Raw genomic sequence first — 17,012 nt, forward strand, 5'->3', positions numbered from 1 at the left:
AAATAATGCTTTAGAGAGGAAAGTCTTGTCCTCCACCTCTTGGTAAGAAATTTGTTATTGTTAGGACGATCTAACATTGACTGATACAGTGGCTTTGTACAGTTGCACTACAGTTCTTTGTCATGGTGGAGTTAAGTAGGATTGGGGTCAATTAATTTTTTCAATGGTTTTGTAATGAGGAGAGGGATAACCAGAAATGCTGGGAAGCAGTTAACCAAGCAGACATTCTTCCCCAAACATGGTGGTCGGTGGATGGTCTGTAGAGTTTCTTTCAGAGACAAAATACTGCGGGAAGGACGCTTGGAGTCCAAGATTAGATCCCATCCAGAATGTGCTCCTTTGCCCTTTGCTGCCCCTTACTCCCTGGGACTATTAGGCACCAAGATGCCATCTTGCTGTGATCGACTTGGAGCCAATGAAGGCCAACTGGACGCCTGAATTGTGTCTGTCTTTCTTCCTACAGCTGTTTCCAACCTAGATGAGGAGAGCCGATGGACGGTCCACTACTCGGCCCCGTGGCACCAGCAGGAGAACGTGTTCCTTCCCTCCACCAGGCCCCCCTGCGTGGAGGACCTGCACCGCCAAGCCCAGCTGAACCTCAAATCAGTACTGAGGGGTAAGACGGCTGCCCCCCACCAGCTTGTCTTTCTAGGATGGCTGACGATCAGAACAGAGCACGAACTTGATCTCTATCTGTAAAAGATCTATTTATATTGAGTAGCACACGTGCCTTTATAAGATTAAATCATAAACACAACCCCATCCATGCCTAAAATGTTCTGACCGCTGTAGGGACCCGCCTGTTTACAGAGCTGTCTTCAAAGAGCTCACCCAGGTTTAGAAGCCCTTGAGGGGGTTTAAACCACCAGTTGTAATGTAATCCAAACAAAGCCCTGCCTTTTAAAAACTTTGGTAATTATTGAAAGCAAATTTGTTAAAGCTGGTACTTTCCAGTGGTTTATTCTCTTTAGTTCAAGTTGGGTGGAAAGGGGATGTAGATGAAGTCTTTGAAGGAGGACAGAATGGGCTCCTTTCAGCAAGGCTCTGTCCACAGAAGGGCAGCCTGCATTTGTAGCCTTTAGGAAATATAGGAAGCCTGTATTGCTAGGTCTAGCTTAAAATTCTCATTTTTGCTCCAACTTATTGTTGACCTTGTGAAGACTACATGCATGGCCAAATGGGCTTCATGAAGGTGAAAAAGAAGAGAGCAGTGACTTGTAAGATTCAGAGCCTTTGTCTTACCACAACAAAACCGAAGTTCTCCTACCTGATGGTGCTGCTCCCAGTTTTCTCTTACTATGCAGTATTTGGGACACAATCATACGTTATGTGATTCTAATTTAGCTGTGCATGGTGTATGTTATCTGGGAAGACTCACATCTGGGAGAAATTTTGTCATGGTGCAAGGCAAACCTAGCACAAGCCCCATCTAATTTTTATGATAGTTTTTGCAAGTTCGTCAATCACATATTGATGCATTTTCCAATGTACCACTCTTAGAACTATGGCCACGACTATGACAACTAGTGAACGATTATTAAAGACTTAAGCATAAGGTACTGTTTAGAAGATGTTTGACGGTGTCATCTCCCTTAACCCTCACAGTGATCACATTACTTACGATCACTATCCCCATGTACACATGAAGCAGTGGAGGCACTAAAATAAGAAGCTCATGTACGATTTCAGAGCGAGTTAGTGGTGGCACCAGGGTTTAAATTCGGGCAGTCTGAGGCTGGAGAGCTAGTACTCCTGATTGCTCCACGGAACTGCAGAGTACAGAGGCAGGGGGCTCTGCTCTCAAGGAACCGATACTTGTGAAAAATACTCAGATGTGCCCAGAATGGTTATGTGGGAAATAAAGAAGGAAGTCGACAGTTTCTGCTTGGAGAGAGGAGTAGCTTTCCATAGAATCACAATGGGTTTGGTATTTTGGACGGAACAGGGTGCACATTTCAGGCTATAGCCCTATTTTTATTTTTTGATCTTTTCAAACGCTTAAAAGAGCTCTTCTATACCTGCAACTTCCAGTCTTGGAATTGCATTGTCCAGAAGTGAGGACAGTATTGGCTCCCCCTTCCATTAAACCCGAGTAGTCTTATACCTTTAGTTGCCAGAAGCTCCAAGTGAGAAAAAAGGCATGAGGTTGGCTCTTTTTTGTGGCCTTCAAATTGTACTTTGAGCTTCATTGCCTTCATGATGTTGGTCTCTTCATGTGCTTACTCCAGTCAGTTTTTCTTCTAGATCTTTTCAGTTCCTAGTGATACACCTTTAGTACATTTCACCCAGGAAGTTCTCTACTTATAGCTCGCCTTCCTCCAAATAATTTATAAGAATATTAAATGGCACAGTTCCCAGGACAAACCCCCGAGGCATTGCCTTTGTGAACCGTTTTTCTAGTGGAGGGGCATGGGCTGGCTTGTAGAAAACCCTTTCGAGAAGGTGTGTGTGTGTTTGAATGTTCAGAGCCAACCTTTTTTGATCTCTCTCCAGGAAACTGTGCTTCACTGCCTATTTCAAGTATTTTAAAGGATCAGATTGGAGCGTCTCTTTTCTTCCCCTTAAAAAATGAACATCTTTCTATAGACTTGTCCAACTTTATTCTCTTTTTGACTCTTCGGTAGATCCGCATGAGCTACCACCAATGATTTTGCCTAAACTTTTTATTTTGAAAAGACACGCTTTGTTAATTGCTCTAAAGCTCTAAAGTGGTTCATCAAAGGGATTTAATATTAATTAAACTAGTGCTTTTGGAAAATTCTTGGGGGCTCAGCTTTTAAAGTCTGGATTTTAAAAAGAGACAGGCAAATAACAGCTTTCAAAACAGTGGTTGGGAAAGATGAAATGAGGAAGCGTGTCTGGGTTGTTTTATTTTTTTCCTTCGTTTCTTCACTGTTAATTACCTTCACAAAACTTTGCCTACCACTTCCGCTGAATCATCTTAGCAACCTGAGATAAACACAACCAGTGTGCAGACGGTTTATTGCCTCATTATCAGTGAAGATGAAAAGAATCCACTCCCTGAGTAAACAGGTGCCACCACTGAGGATTGCTGTTGTATAAGTTAGTCAGAATTAATCTGACCTCAACATTCTTTGCTTAAAAATTAATACAGAAAGGCAGCTAATTATTCATAATAAATAACCTATTTTTTTCTTCTATTCTTGCTGTAACCTTGTCCATGATCTTTAATGCTGAGCAGGGTGAGGGTCCTTAAATGCTTGTTGTAGGAATTGTTCTGTGAGTTTTTATGGGAGCGGCTCTGTTCTTGAGGACAATAGAGGCTGAGGGAAATGATAAAGTAATAATCAATAACCTAATGTTGTAAACATTGAGCAGAAATGCTTAGTGATTGGTAGAGGGCTTGAGGGAGGAACTGGTTTGCCAGAGAATGTTTTGTGAAAAACATAAGTTGGAGTTAGTACACAAAGGCAGATAATAGACGCAATTTCACATGTATTTGAGCATCGATTCTGTACTGTGCCAGGAGGTTTTAATCATGAACTTGCGGCCTCAAGAACACAGACGGTGGTGTAATGGAGACATGTCTGGGAAGAGGGGGAGATCAGTCAGCTGGAAAGCAAAAGCTTTGGGGGGGGTCCCCCACACCGCCACTCTGGCATTCGAGAGGAGACTGTCCTCCGAGCTGTCTGTGCAGCAGGTCGTCTTCCTTGGGCAATTTCATCTACTTTGGACAAATACAGCACGGACCTTTGTGACATGGTGATTTTGGATAGTGTCTGGAGAACCTGATAACATTCGGTTGGTCATGCTTCTAGGGGAAACAACTTAGTTTCGTTGGTTTGTTTTATTCCTGGATATTTTGGTAATGGTTTAACACATACGTGCACCTTGATTCAAAACAGTGTTTGGATATTTAGTTCTCTTAGAAAAGAGAATTTCTAAGATGGATCCTGTTATCCATAACGAATTCACTCAGTTTCACACTGAATTTACAGAAGAAGTCTACCCTTTCTGTGGCCAGATTGTCTGAGCCCTTTGCAACCATTGGCTTAGCTGTGCCGATGGGTAACGCTCAGCTAACTGGGTTTCTATCTGGACGGGTTTTAGTTTACTAGAAGAGCACAAAGGGAGACGGGAGCATCGAGGGGCTGTGGCAGCCAAGCTGAGGCCCTTCAGGGGTCTGATTTCATTTCTTTATAACCCGTGGACCTTATTTGACAAGTCTGAGCGTGTTAAAGCCTGAAAGAAACACATGAGTTATTTTTAAGGCTCTATCACCAGAAAAGTCCAACCAGCAGGAGGGAGAAACATAATCTCCCCCACATGGTAACAAAGTAGTTAGTTACTGTGTCCACGGAACCCGGCGGTTCGCAGAGCTTCTGCTGTTTTATCAGAAATGTTCCCTTGTGCAGCTTTCTCCCCTGAAGAAATACATTTGAGCGCCTCAGCCTGCAGAATTAGACAAGGGAGGGCAAGGCAAGTGTCAAATCTGACCTGTGTGAATTCTGAGTCCATGGTGTATATTTTTCTCTCCGGAAGTAGAGGAGATGAGGATCTAAAATGTGAAGAAGTTAATATTTGTACCAAATGATTCACGCCAATAGTGTGTGGGGGGTGTGTAATACAGCTATTGTTTATATTGCCCACACACGTGCACACACATGGTGTCTGCAGGGCTCCAGCAGGGTTCCCTGGGGCTTCATCTAAGGGTGACTGTGTCTACCTCCTTCTTGGGAAGCCCCCCGGTTCCCTTTGGCACTCCCCAGCTGCTTTCCGAGATGGCGGCGCTTGCTCAGCCTGGGGAGGTCTGCCGGCCCCTTGGCTCTGGCTGCCTGGTCTCCCCCGGGGCCAAGGTTGTCAGGGCTGACTCGGCCTGGCCTCAGCCTTGTGTGTGCCGACCGAGGGCCCTCTCTTCCAGAATGACCCATCTGCCCACCACCTCAAGGTGAGACTCTGTTTTGCCTATCTTTTGCTAATGACGTTGAGCTTTGCATCTTTTTCTTTTCTGTTACTTTTCTTTTAGAAATTATAGAATATAAGAGAGAGGCACATAAAACGTGGGAGGCTTAACAACCGATTAGAAAGTGAACATCAATTCCCTTTGACTACCCAGGTCAGAAAAGGGAGCATGGCCTGCCTTCCGGAAGCCCCCTGTGTTTGCTTCGCAACCAGAGTCCAGGGTTGTTGGAAAGAGCAAGGCCATGTCGAGGGCTGACTCTGTCATCCCCTGAGTGCTTAGTATCTGAGTTTAATTTTGAGTTTCCTTCTTTAACTTGGAGGCTGTTTTCTCATCTATAAAATAGAGATCATAATACCTGCTTTCCTGGGAATAAAGTTGTTCCGGTTTGCTAATGCTGCCAGAATGCAAAACACCAGACATGGATTGGCTTTTATAATGGGGGTTTATTTGGTTACAAAATTACAGTCTTAAGGCCATAAAGTGTTGAAGGTAACGCATCAACAATTGGGTACCTTCACTGGAGGATGGCCAATGGTGTCCGGAAAACCTCTGTTAGCTGGGAAGGCACATAGCTTGTGTCTGCTCCAAATTCTGGTTTCAAAATGGCTTTCTCCCAGGACGTTCCTTTCTAGGCAGCAGCTCCTCTTTAAAATGTCACTCTCAGTTGCTCTTGGGGTGTTTGTTTTCTCTAAGCTTCTCTGGAGCAAAAGTCTGCTTCCAAGGCTGTCTCCAAAATGTCTCTCATCTGCAGCAACTCTCTCAGTTCCTGTGCATTCTTCTAAGTGTCCCTCTTGGCTGTAGCAAGCTCACTCCTTCTGTCTGAGCTTATGTAGTGCTCCAGTAAACTAATCAAGGCCCACGCTGAGTGGGCAGGGCCACACCTCCATGGAAATTATCCAATCAGAGTTATCACCTACAGTTGGGTAGGGCACATCTCCGTGGAAACACCCAAAGGATTCCAATCTAATCAACACTAATATGTCTGCCCCCACAAGATTGCATCAAAGAATATGGCTTTTGGCAGGACATAATATATCCAAACTAGCACAAAAGTGGACTTACTTATGCGAAGTATTTCAAAGTGCCTGCCCCTCAGTGTGGATGCAGTGTTGGTGGAGAGAGGGGTCCATTTTAATTTAAGCCCTATTGAATACAGGCAGAATTTAGAATCCCCAGCCCTCTTTCCCAAATGGCAACATGGTAGAGTTGGTGCTTTCCCCCAAATCCTTACGCTCTGGAGACCAGGCCGTCAGGAGCAGGGACAGAGGAACAGGACAGTGGGCATCATCCGAGGACAGTGACTGCCAGGAGCAGTTGGCACTCAGGTTCATTTCACCCACATAAGCAAGACGCCTCCTTCCTGCTCACATTCAATCCGTGAGCGACCCCTGGACAGCTGGAGCTGTGAGGACTGGCCCCGGTGGCCCGGTCGTTGTCTCTTTTCCACTGGGGTCAGCTTCTAGCCCCGCGGCAGCTTGTGGATGGCTGGGCCAGGGCTGGGAGTCAGCCTCCCGTGCCTCCTGGGCTGGCCTCTTGTGGTCCGGGCAAGCTCAGTGTCCAAAGCCAGTTCACGTCCCACGGTACCCAACCCATGGCCCAGGGAACCTTCTCCTCGCTCATTGTGATTTCATCACTCATCGTGATTTCATTAAACTTCAAATAAGTTTAAGAAAATCAAAGAAAGGAAGCTTCATCACACAACATTGTGTGTGGTTAATATTATAGCCATTGTTTGGCATTTGGTACTTTCTTCAGGGTTATAACAAGTCATTAGAGCCTCAGTGGACTTAAAGGCACAGTTATGGAAGGACAAGGGAGAGGAAGATGAGGCCATGGAAATATTTAAATATATTAATGATTGAGCACTTGTGGCTGAGTTTGCACTTTGCCTAGTTCATTACTTGTCTTCTTTCTGAAAAATCCTTCAGTAAAATTGATTGAGGAGAGGGTAACATATCACTGGTTAAAGAGAGATTACTTTTAATTTTTTATAATTAGGAAACATGAAATTGCTTATACTCACTCATAAAGTTTAAATAAAAGTTGGCTTAAGAATTGAGAGGAAGAAGTGGTCAACCATTCTGAAAAAGCCCCTGAACAGAGGTAAGAAATACAATTGTCTTGTCTTTCCTGAAACCCAGCAGCAATGACAGTTTGCTCTTTGTGTCACTGACTGTTCCAGAAAATGAGACTGGAGGGTTTCTTTTGCGGAGCTGGAATTCTGATTTCAGTAGCCAACCGTGGGGCCTTGGGCAAAACGTCCCATCTTTTGTGCTGTGGCTTCCTCTTTTGGAAAACAGTTTGCAATCTCTAAGTTCCCTTCTAAGCTCTAAAATGCCACTGGGCCTCTGGGTAGGTAAGTGTTTGTGGGTGATGAGTGTGAAGTTCATCAACGTGAAGATGTAACCAACTGCTGAACATGGGTCCTAAGTGGGTTGTCTAAAATCAAGTTTGTGTTGACGTGACATTGTGCTGAGCATGGAATGTGCGTGGGATGCTGGGCTGGGTGCCAACTTGGAGATGAATGGTTTCGGTACTTCCCTCCAGAAGCTCAGAGCTAACCAGGTAGTTAGGATGCAGGAGTTGATGAGTTGATGGTGTTGGAATCATTGAGCCTTGCCCCTGCTCCTAGAAGGTTGTCTTGAAAATGTAAACCCAATCATGTCTCCTCTTTTTAAAAAATTCATTCCTAGCTCCCCGCCACTGATAGGATAAAACCCAGGCTCCTTGGCATCTGAGAACCTTCATGATCTGGCCCTTGTTGGTTTAGTCTCATCTTCCCACTTGCCCCTTCTCCTGGATGCATTGCAACCATTCCCCTCAAGTCCTGTAGGCACCTGCCGCCTCCACGTGGAGGGGAACATCCTTCCACTGGAACACCATCCTGTCCTGCCTTTTCTGCCCACGACATGTCCTGATCCATCCCTTCTGTTTCCGAGTTTCACCTCACAAGCCTGGCCAAAACCTATTCCCCCTAAAGAGTCTTTCTGTGGGTTCCCTTGTCCCCCCAGCTTTCCTGGACTCCCCTGGGAAGACCAGCCACCCCCTCCTGCATGTTTCCACACATTCAGACACCCCTGCACTGGACTCCTCATGCTGAGCTGTGCCATCGGGTTTACATGCTTATCCCACCACCTGACACCAAGGCCTTGGGAGCAGGACCTTGTCTTTCACTTAGGCCCCCCACCACCACCACCACCACCATGCAGTCCAGTGCATCGTCCAGTAAATACGGATGCATCGGTGCAGACCCTGAAAGCATTAGGAAGGATGATCTGGAACTTGGGAGAGATCGGAGTCAAAGTCACAGGGCACCTGGTGACAGCATGGAGCGATGGGATGCAGACGGGGAGAGCAGAGGAGAAGAGCAGTGAGGCTTGAGCCTTGAAGGGTTTCTTTTGGGGAGCTGGAAAGGAGAAGTCATAAAAGAGTAAATCAAGTGGAGTAGCCATCAAGGAGCTCAGGGAAGGGGAGAGTCAGAAGAGTCGTTGGTGACCTTCAAACGGAAGCTTCAAGGACACCCTTAAATTACGAAGTCAGATTTCAGGAGATAAGAATCATTTCTATAAATCGAAAAACAATACAGGTATTTTTAAGAAATAAGGAATTAGAGTGATTGACATAAAAAAAGGCAAAGAAAGACAGTTTGAGGTGATAGCAGGGTAGGGGTAATATTACTTAAAAAAAACACACACAGACTAGCCAATTAAACATGGTTTTAGACAAAAGGAACCAACACAAGGGGGAAAGATTACAGTTGTAAAAAGGCGGGCTCCGAGAATGTTCCCTGAGCACGTGGGAGGCACAGGTGGCGGGTCAGAGGTTATGACCTCTACCTCCCAGCCAGGGACTTGCTTTGAGATGGAGGAAAGGGGGCTGAAGTTGTCGCTGGGTGGTGTTGGAGGCTTGATTGAGATGCGCCCCTGCTCCTTTGTTGGTCCTTTAGAGAAAACGATGACTTCATGTTGTGCCCTCTTGCTCAGTGCTTGTGAATTTAATTAGGTTGACTTTGTTGTTTGGTGGTTGATTATTTTTTTCTATCCTTTAAAATTTTTTTTGCTTTGTTAGAGAAGTTGTGGGTTTACAGAACAATCCTGCATAAAGTTCTGAATTCTCATATACCACCCTATTATTAACCCCTTTCATTGGTGTGACACATTTGTTACAATTGATGATAGCCCATTTTAATAATCGTAATATTAACTGTAATCCATGGTTTAACTTAGGGTTTACTTGTGTAGGGCAGTTCTATGGATTCTTTTTTAAATTTTATTCTGTTACCCTGTATACAATCTAACATTTCCCCTTTTAATCACATTCAGATATAGATTTTAATGCCATTAATTATGTTTATAATGTTGTGCTGCCATCACCACCATCCATTACTTTTCAGAGACAAATGATAATGCTATGAAGGCTTATTATGATTATGATTATTATTTTTATCTGTTGGTATTTCACTAGACATTTGGGGATTTTTGTTCTTTGGGAAAGTATATTTGATGGCTCAGGTTATTTTTCTAATACTATTCTGAGTATGGTAGCCCTGAAAGAAGGGCTTTCCTAGAGGTAGTTTACCTGTGAGAGGGAAGTCAGATGCAAGAGGAAGGAGAACTGAACAATAGTTGCCTTTTGAAAAAGATAAAGTGACATGTTGCCTTTTTTTTTTCAAGGTAGCAATGCACAAAGAAGATAAAACAGCAAAGACAGTCATTTAAATGAACTCGGACTTAACAAAGCACCATGGATTGTTCAAACAAAAGGCTTTTTGTTTGGTTTTTGTGTCCATGGCCAGTCTGCTGTTTCAGCAATTCTATTTTAATTCCTGATAAACTAAGTAACTTGAGTGGCCTCTATATTTCACTGGATGCAGTGTATCAAAACGCAACATTGAAGGTATCTTATCATTCCCTGCACAGCTGAAGGCTCTCGTGTTGGTTTAGAGTCTTTTCAGGCTGAGATTGAGTAACCTTGGTGATGATCTTCTACCAGCAGTCAGTCACTGGGCTTTTTAATTCTCTTTAAATTCTAAAGTGAAATGAGATCACCTCCAATGCTGCTGTACTCTCAGGGTGTCTCGATTCAACATGCCAACTTTTCGCACACACTCATTAATAACGGGCTTCCAGAAGCTTGCACTTTAATTTAAATCCAATTTTGACCTTCATGTCTTCTTAAATTAATTCGAGTACGTAAAGCAAAGACATGTTAAAAACTGGTTTTTCATTATGACAAGTGGTGTTTTAAAAGTAACCTTATCCATGTTGTACAGTGAAAAACAAAGCTAGGAGTTTTACCTAAATTTTAATTTTTTATATTCGGTTTCTAAGATTTGGGGAGGTTTTATTTTACTCTTAACAGGAGGTAACCATGGAGGGAGACTATTGCTCGAGACGACCTTTATTTAACTGTTCGCCATAAAATGAGATTGCCTGTGGTTGCTAAATGTCAACGCAAGGGCCCAGGATATGGGAGGAAAAGCCTCTTTCCAATACGGGGTAAGGCACTGGTCAGCAATTCCTCTCCAGTTTGTGTGCTGAGCTGGCGACCACAATGAGAAGCCCGTTTTCTCTCTGTGGTGCTCCACCGACCAAACGATCACTTTATTTCCCTGAATGCAGCGTGGCAGATGGAAACGAGAAGTCAGGTGGGATTGGGCTGAAATGATCTGTAGGCTTGTGACTCCTGCCGTCTACTGGTCGTTCTCTTCTGTTCTCCGTTGGCGGGGAATCCCATCTCCATCCCTCCCTCCCACCTTCCTCCTCCCCCAAAACTTTCGCGGCTGACGGCGCTGTCTCTGGAAACGCAGCCTTCCCGTGGCATCTGTTCTGGCAGATCAGAGGGCTCTCGGGAATTGCCCAGGATGCAGTTAGCTTTTATTTCTGGAGTTGGTTGGTTTCTCGGAAATTCTGAGATTAGATTTCCTTGGTTAAGAAACCCTGATGCAGCACCCCTCCCCTTTCTCTATTTCTGGAACGTGAGAGTGGTAGAAATCTCCCCTCGATTCCCCCCTTCCATGTTAAACTCGGTAGAGACTCCGGTTGTGCTATTAACACTGATGACGTCCACCCTGGGATGGAGAGGCAGCTCCTGAGCCCTGGGCTAATCGGGCTGCAGAGTGTGGCCAAGGATGAGGCGCACCTGGGTGAGGGCAGGTCCTGCCCTCTAATCATGGTTCCCGTTCACGTATTCAAGGTCGCTGCAGAATGAATACAGGTGAGGGTTCGTTCAGTCCATCCACTCACTGCGCACCTGTAGCCAACATGGAGTCACACCCTGGAGAGCCTTAGAACTCACCAGGAGGACTTTGACTTTGACCTTCAGGAGGAAGAGCTCGGAACTCAGGAGTGACATCGTCTGACTTGTGGTTTATAAATGGGTCACTCTGGGTCTGTGGGAGAAGTTAACGGTTAGGGGTCTGGGTGGGAGCAGGCAGACCAGGTGAGAGTTGACTCTGGAAGCTTCCTCTGCATTTGGGGTGTTAAAATGACAGCAAGAACCATCCAAGTGTGCTAAGGAAAGCTTGGCTTATTGGGCACGTTCTCCAGTAGCAAAAAAGTAAAAACTTTTCCCGAACCCAAACAGTATTCTTGAAGGACTGAAAGCAGAAGCAGCTCCCACACATCTCCCCCTCTCCCCCAGATCTGTACCAGCCAGCTGGCTTCTTCATCCTTTGTTTCCAGTCTTCCCGTGAAGGTTTTCTCTGGGTGAGTGTGGATCAGTCACTTTGTGGATCATTTATGGCACAGCCGGAGAAACAGACTCCCCTTCTCCCCTTAGGCTTTTTATCATTTCTCATTGGGAGCGTGTAGAAAGACTCTTAATCATCAAATTCTATTTCCCTCTTCAGGGGCTGCACCTTACACTTCCTGCAGGAAGACTTGTCCTCTTCCTTTCCCTCCACCCCAAGTGGAGGTGGTGTCTAGCACCTTTAGCTTTGTTTCCACTTCCCTATAGGTTCTCACTTCTCTCGGAAATGGTTGTTCCCATGGTGTGGCTCTCAGACCAGCAGCAGCCCCTAGGAACCTGTTAGAAATGCAGAATCAAGGACCCTACCCAAGCCTGCCGTGACAGCACTTTATTTTGTAAACAAGCCCTTCTGAGGATTCTGAAGCTCAGAAATTTTGAGACCCACAGCTCTCTAAGTTGTTACAGGAATTTCTTTTATCAGTCAGCTACCTTGCAAGAACCAGGAAGGTTGGGATGTGTCCTTCTCAGCCCCACTAGCTCATTACAAGCTGGGATTTGAAGAGAGCTGCCATTGCTCATCCCTCGGCGAGTTAGCAGAGGGTGGCTGGAGAAACCGGACTTTACTGTATGACCCGTCCATTCCGTGGTTTCTCCGTGTTAGCATGGCCCGGAATGTCTGGACGCAGAGTGTTCAGAGGTGTAGAAAGAAATGGCTGACAAAGCACCTGGCAGGAGAATCTTGGAAACTTCAGGTTAGAAAGATATCCTTGTCACCGGCGTCACTTCTCTTTCTCCAGCTCTTTTTGCGGCCATTTGAGACTCATTCCCTTCAGGAAAGTCCCTGTTTCCTCAACGTCCGGTGATAGCTGGCATTTTCCGACTGCCCTTTCTTGCTCTTTCTTCACCTGTAGTTAAGAAAATTATACTCTAGCACCTGGAACATTGTTTTGTATGCACCCTTTAGAGGAGATATTTATTTTCAGAACGTTTATAAAAAATTGGACTTAATCATTAAAACATTTTCTCTTTATCCTTTTATGTTTTATGTTGCTTTGGATGCCAAGTGTCAATCATCTAGTACAATATCCATTAAAAAGACCTATATTAAGTCCACAGAGTCTTTAAGATGGAACCCAACTTTTCAACTAATTGATATGCTACAAATAACTGAGTCACTTAGTCTCTTAGTTATCCTTGTGGATTCTTGAAGACAATTTTAATAAATTAAAGTTTAACTGTTCAGAAGAATTTATGGAAAATCCAAATACATCGATATCCAGTGTGCATGTCTAGCAAGGCAGAGCCCTAACTATGGTGTCATCTGGTTTCTTTCTCTTCCCAGTATGGCCACCCCAACAAATCAGTGAGCTGGGTAAAGCCTCCCTTCTAGTCTTTAATCCCTTTTAGTCTGATTTTCATTATGAAGATATGTTCTCTAATTTTTACCAGGCATAATATTTAAGTGCAGTTAGTTTTTCCTACATGCTTACTTGAAAGCTCCAGTAGATTCTTTAACTATATGATAATGTAATCCCCTATACAGCCATTGGGCTGGAATTGCTTTTCTTCTAAACATACATGTTTGTGTATGTTCTCGTGTGTTCTCAGTCCTCCTCTGCTGGACTCGATATATAATAGAACCAGGCTTTTCTCCCATTGCTCTCTGGTTTTTCACCTGTTGCTAATCTGGTGGATAAATAACTGGGACAGAAGTTAAAAAAACAAAACAAAACAAAAAAAACTGGATCTGCCGGAAACTTTATGTGGCTGAATCCATGAGAGAGATATCATGTCTGCTTTCCAATTCCCCCAGAATTACTTTTAGCACAAATCCAAATAATGACGGCAAAAAGGCTTTTGGTTTAGGAAATTCATTTCTTAAGTGGTACTGGTTTTTAAAGTCAGTGAACTGGAAAAAAAAGGGGGGTGGGGTGGTTTGTAGACTGGTTCATTACAGGACATTTTCGCTGAAGCAGGAGATCTTGGCCATTCTTTTTGTAATTCACTTTGGAGCTGGAGTCCTTCCAATTTTTAATGATCTTGAATTATAGTAGGAGGATTATGAAAGATTTAATACTAAGAGTAAGCCACATTCAGATTTTAAAGTATGGTATGTCTAGAATTCTGTACTATTGCAAAATACCAAAATTGTTCTTTTGATCCGAATGTTTCAAAACCTTCATCCTCATGCACTCCAACAGGACCCGTATACAGCCTGGAAAATGACGACGTAGCTGACTTAGCTGGTCCTGGGGTTTTCTGCAGCATCCCTTCTTTTAAGTACTGCTTTCTTCATTCCCCTCTTCCTTCACAATCCAGCAAACGCCTGTCACTTGTTTCCTCTAGTTTCCTCTCATTTTCCCATATCATACTTTCCTTGGGGAGTAGAAAAACAAATCTCTGTTTTTTTTTTTTAAAGAAATTGTTTTTTAGAGCAGTTTTAGGTTTACAGAAGAATTGCATAGAAAGTACAGAGTTCCAATATTCCCCTGTGCCCAACCCCCAGGGGCTTTGCATGTAACTCACGTCTTGCATTCGGGTGGCCCCTTTGTTACATTGATGGACCCACACCGATCCATTATTATTATTGAACATATCTTTTTTTATTCCTGTTTTGCATTCCATTTTGGTCTCATTCTTCTCCTCCTCTCTCTCCATCTCATTTAAGCAGGTCAGACCCTTTGGGCATTATATAGCGCCAACCATCTTTGTAACTTAAGAACTTTGCCCCTTTTACAGTGTGTTTCAAAATCTTTATAATAAACTCAGGAAAATTTTCACTGCATAGCATGTTTCCCTCTCACTGAATTATACATGTGAAAAGAATCAATTATGACCAATTATGGAAACCCATGGTAAAAACATCCACGTGCTTTTACCAGCATCATTAGGTGACTATGCAGGTGACGTGCTTGGATTGGCCTTTTCCCACGCTGATAACATTCAGACTCTTACTATGGTTTATTTGGAATTTATATATTTGAATAGCGTGCCAGTTTGTATATATTATGTCCCCCAGAAAAAGCCAAATTCTTTGATGCAGTCTTGTGTGGGCAGACATATCAGTGTTGATTAGATTATAATTCTTTGAGTGTTTCCATGGAGATGTGCCCCACCCAACTGTAGGTGATAACTCTGATTAGATAATTTCCATGGAGATTTGGCCCCGCCCATTCAGTGTGGGCCTTGATTGCTTTACTAGAGCACTATATAAGCTCAAATAGAAGGAGCGAGCTTGCTACAGGCAAGAGGGACACTTTGAAGAACACACAGCAGCTGAGAGAAATGGAGATTACAGAGACATTTTTGAGGTGGCCTTTGAAAGCAATCTTTTGCTCTGGAGAAGCTAAGAGAGGACAAACGCCCCAAGTGCAAGTAACAGTGACATTTTAAGGAACTGCAGTCTAGAGAGGAACGTCCTGGGAGAAAGCCATTTTGAAACCAGAACTTTGGAGCAGACACCAGCCACGTGCCTTCCCAGCTAATAGAGGTTTTCCAGGCACCATTGGCCATCCTCCAGTGAAGGTACCCGATTGCTGATGTGTTACCTTGGACACTTTATGGCCTTAAGGCTGTAACTTCATAACCAAATAAACCCCCTTTATCAAAGCCAATCCATTTCTGGTGTTTTGCATAATGGGCAGCATTAGCAAACCGGAACAAGTAGTTTTGACCTGAATCCTAGAATCTTGGGTAAAGGGGGTGGCCAGGAAGGAAGTGTCAAATGTAAGCTGAACTGTGTCACTTACCTGCTCAGTCTTCAGAGACCTGCGCCTCGGGATGAAAGCCAGCAAACTTCTAGTAACCCACAGCCCTGTGCCTGCCCGCCTTTTCCTAACTGCATCTCCCCTCTTCTCCCCTTTGTTCACTCAGCCAATGCCACACTTCGCTCTAGCTGTGGACCCCTCTCTGCTCAGATGTCACCACCCTGCTTTATTTTCTCAGAGCACTGGGACATGCTGTGTAGTCTCCTTTTTCTTCTGTTTTCTGTTCTCTTCCCTGTAAAACCTCCTAGGCCCTAGAATAGTGCATGACCTGTAGTAGCTGTTTAGTAAATAGTAATTTGTTGATTTAATGAATGAGTGTGGGGTGGGGCCCCTCTGCCCTGAAATAGTAATTCATGAATTACAGGCGAGAGGGAATTGTCTTAGGGCTGATGGCTTCTTGTCATAATTCTGCCTCCTTTTCTCCCCTGTTCTTGCATTAAAACATCAGTTGAACCTGTTTACTATGGGAGGCATAGTAGGGTCTCCAAGGAAGCATGAGCTGTGGGTCATTCCTTTGAAACAGAGGACACTTGGTGGTTTGAACAAAGGGTGTGGGAGACCTTGACAGCTGAAGGTGCAACATCATTACTCCAGCACTGAAGAGTTCAGGATAGTGTGGCAGGTTGCAGTAGCTGGAGAAGGCTTCGTAGAAGAGTGAGGGTTTGAGCTAAACTCGAAGGAGGGGAGACGTTTGCCTACAAGTGCGTCGGCCGCCATGACAGGCCGAGAGGGCCTGGCCTGAGGTCATCTGCTAGAGGCTTTGGAAAGTGGTGATGGTTGATATTTATTACATATTAATGTATACATAATTAATATAAATTAAAGGATTTATAAAATACTTTTCCGAAAGAAGAGATGAAAGAGTCTTTTATCTTAAAACACTGGCTTCCCTGATATTTTCCTTACCTCTGGGAGCTCTGCAGTGTTGCCACGTACTGCTTTTCCTTTGAGGAAGAGATGGGAGTTCTTCCCCAATCTTATATCAGAAGACCTTAAAGGCCAACAGTCTTTGCTTTAAGCACAACACACTCATTTCATTTTGCACTCATTTGTTTTCACTATGAAAATAGAGGTGTGGGAAAAAGCTATAATAGAACTAGTTTAAAATATTTCTTTCTAGGAAAGAGTTTGAGGGTGCTAAAACCTAATATTGAATTTATTGATTCACTAGATAAAGGTGAATGTAATTTCATGCATTAAGAAGTGTGGTACAGAGAGAAGTGTGGGAGGGGAGTTTCCAACCCACATATCATCATCCTCAGGAAGTTGTTACCTCCCGCAGGAAGCCAGCTTTGGGCCAGGTCACCTGCACCCTAACCTGGGCTCTGCCAGGTGGAGCAAGTTTCTTTTGTTGTGTCTCAAAGTTTCCACCTGTAAAGTGTGGATAATAATAATCCCCACCTCTTCACGTCCTTGTGAAGAGTAAATGACTTACTTTATGGAAGGTGCCAGACCAGTGGCTGATTCATTGGAAGCCCTCCATCAAAGTCAAAGCTACTGCTGTGCAGTTGTTACTACTGTGACTGCTGAGGACTGTTGCTGTATCTCACTCTTCCCCACCACACGGAGTAACTTTTCTTGGAACCTTAGCGATGACTCCCTGTGGCTGATTATTCTGGTTTGCTAATGCT

The 17,012-nt window shown here is 44.1% G+C and overlaps 1 protein-coding gene across 6 annotated transcripts in view; it reads left to right on the forward strand.

Moving 5' to 3' along the window:
- The window catches only part of NHSL1 (NHS like 1), a 145,279-nt gene that overhangs the window by 78,265 nt on the left and 50,002 nt on the right, over nucleotides 1-17,012 (forward strand). For all 6 annotated transcript variants that reach the window (XM_037842177.1, XM_037842180.1, XM_037842176.1 and 3 more), the window contains exon 2: nucleotides 464-616. In XM_037842177.1, coding sequence (XP_037698105.1) covers nucleotides 464-616 — 153 coding nt within the window. The remainder of the gene's footprint in view (nucleotides 1-463; nucleotides 617-17,012) is intronic.

This window comes from Choloepus didactylus, chromosome 7 (assembly GCF_015220235.1).
Source record: "Choloepus didactylus isolate mChoDid1 chromosome 7, mChoDid1.pri, whole genome shotgun sequence".
Taxonomy (NCBI): Eukaryota; Metazoa; Chordata; class Mammalia; order Pilosa; family Megalonychidae; genus Choloepus; species Choloepus didactylus.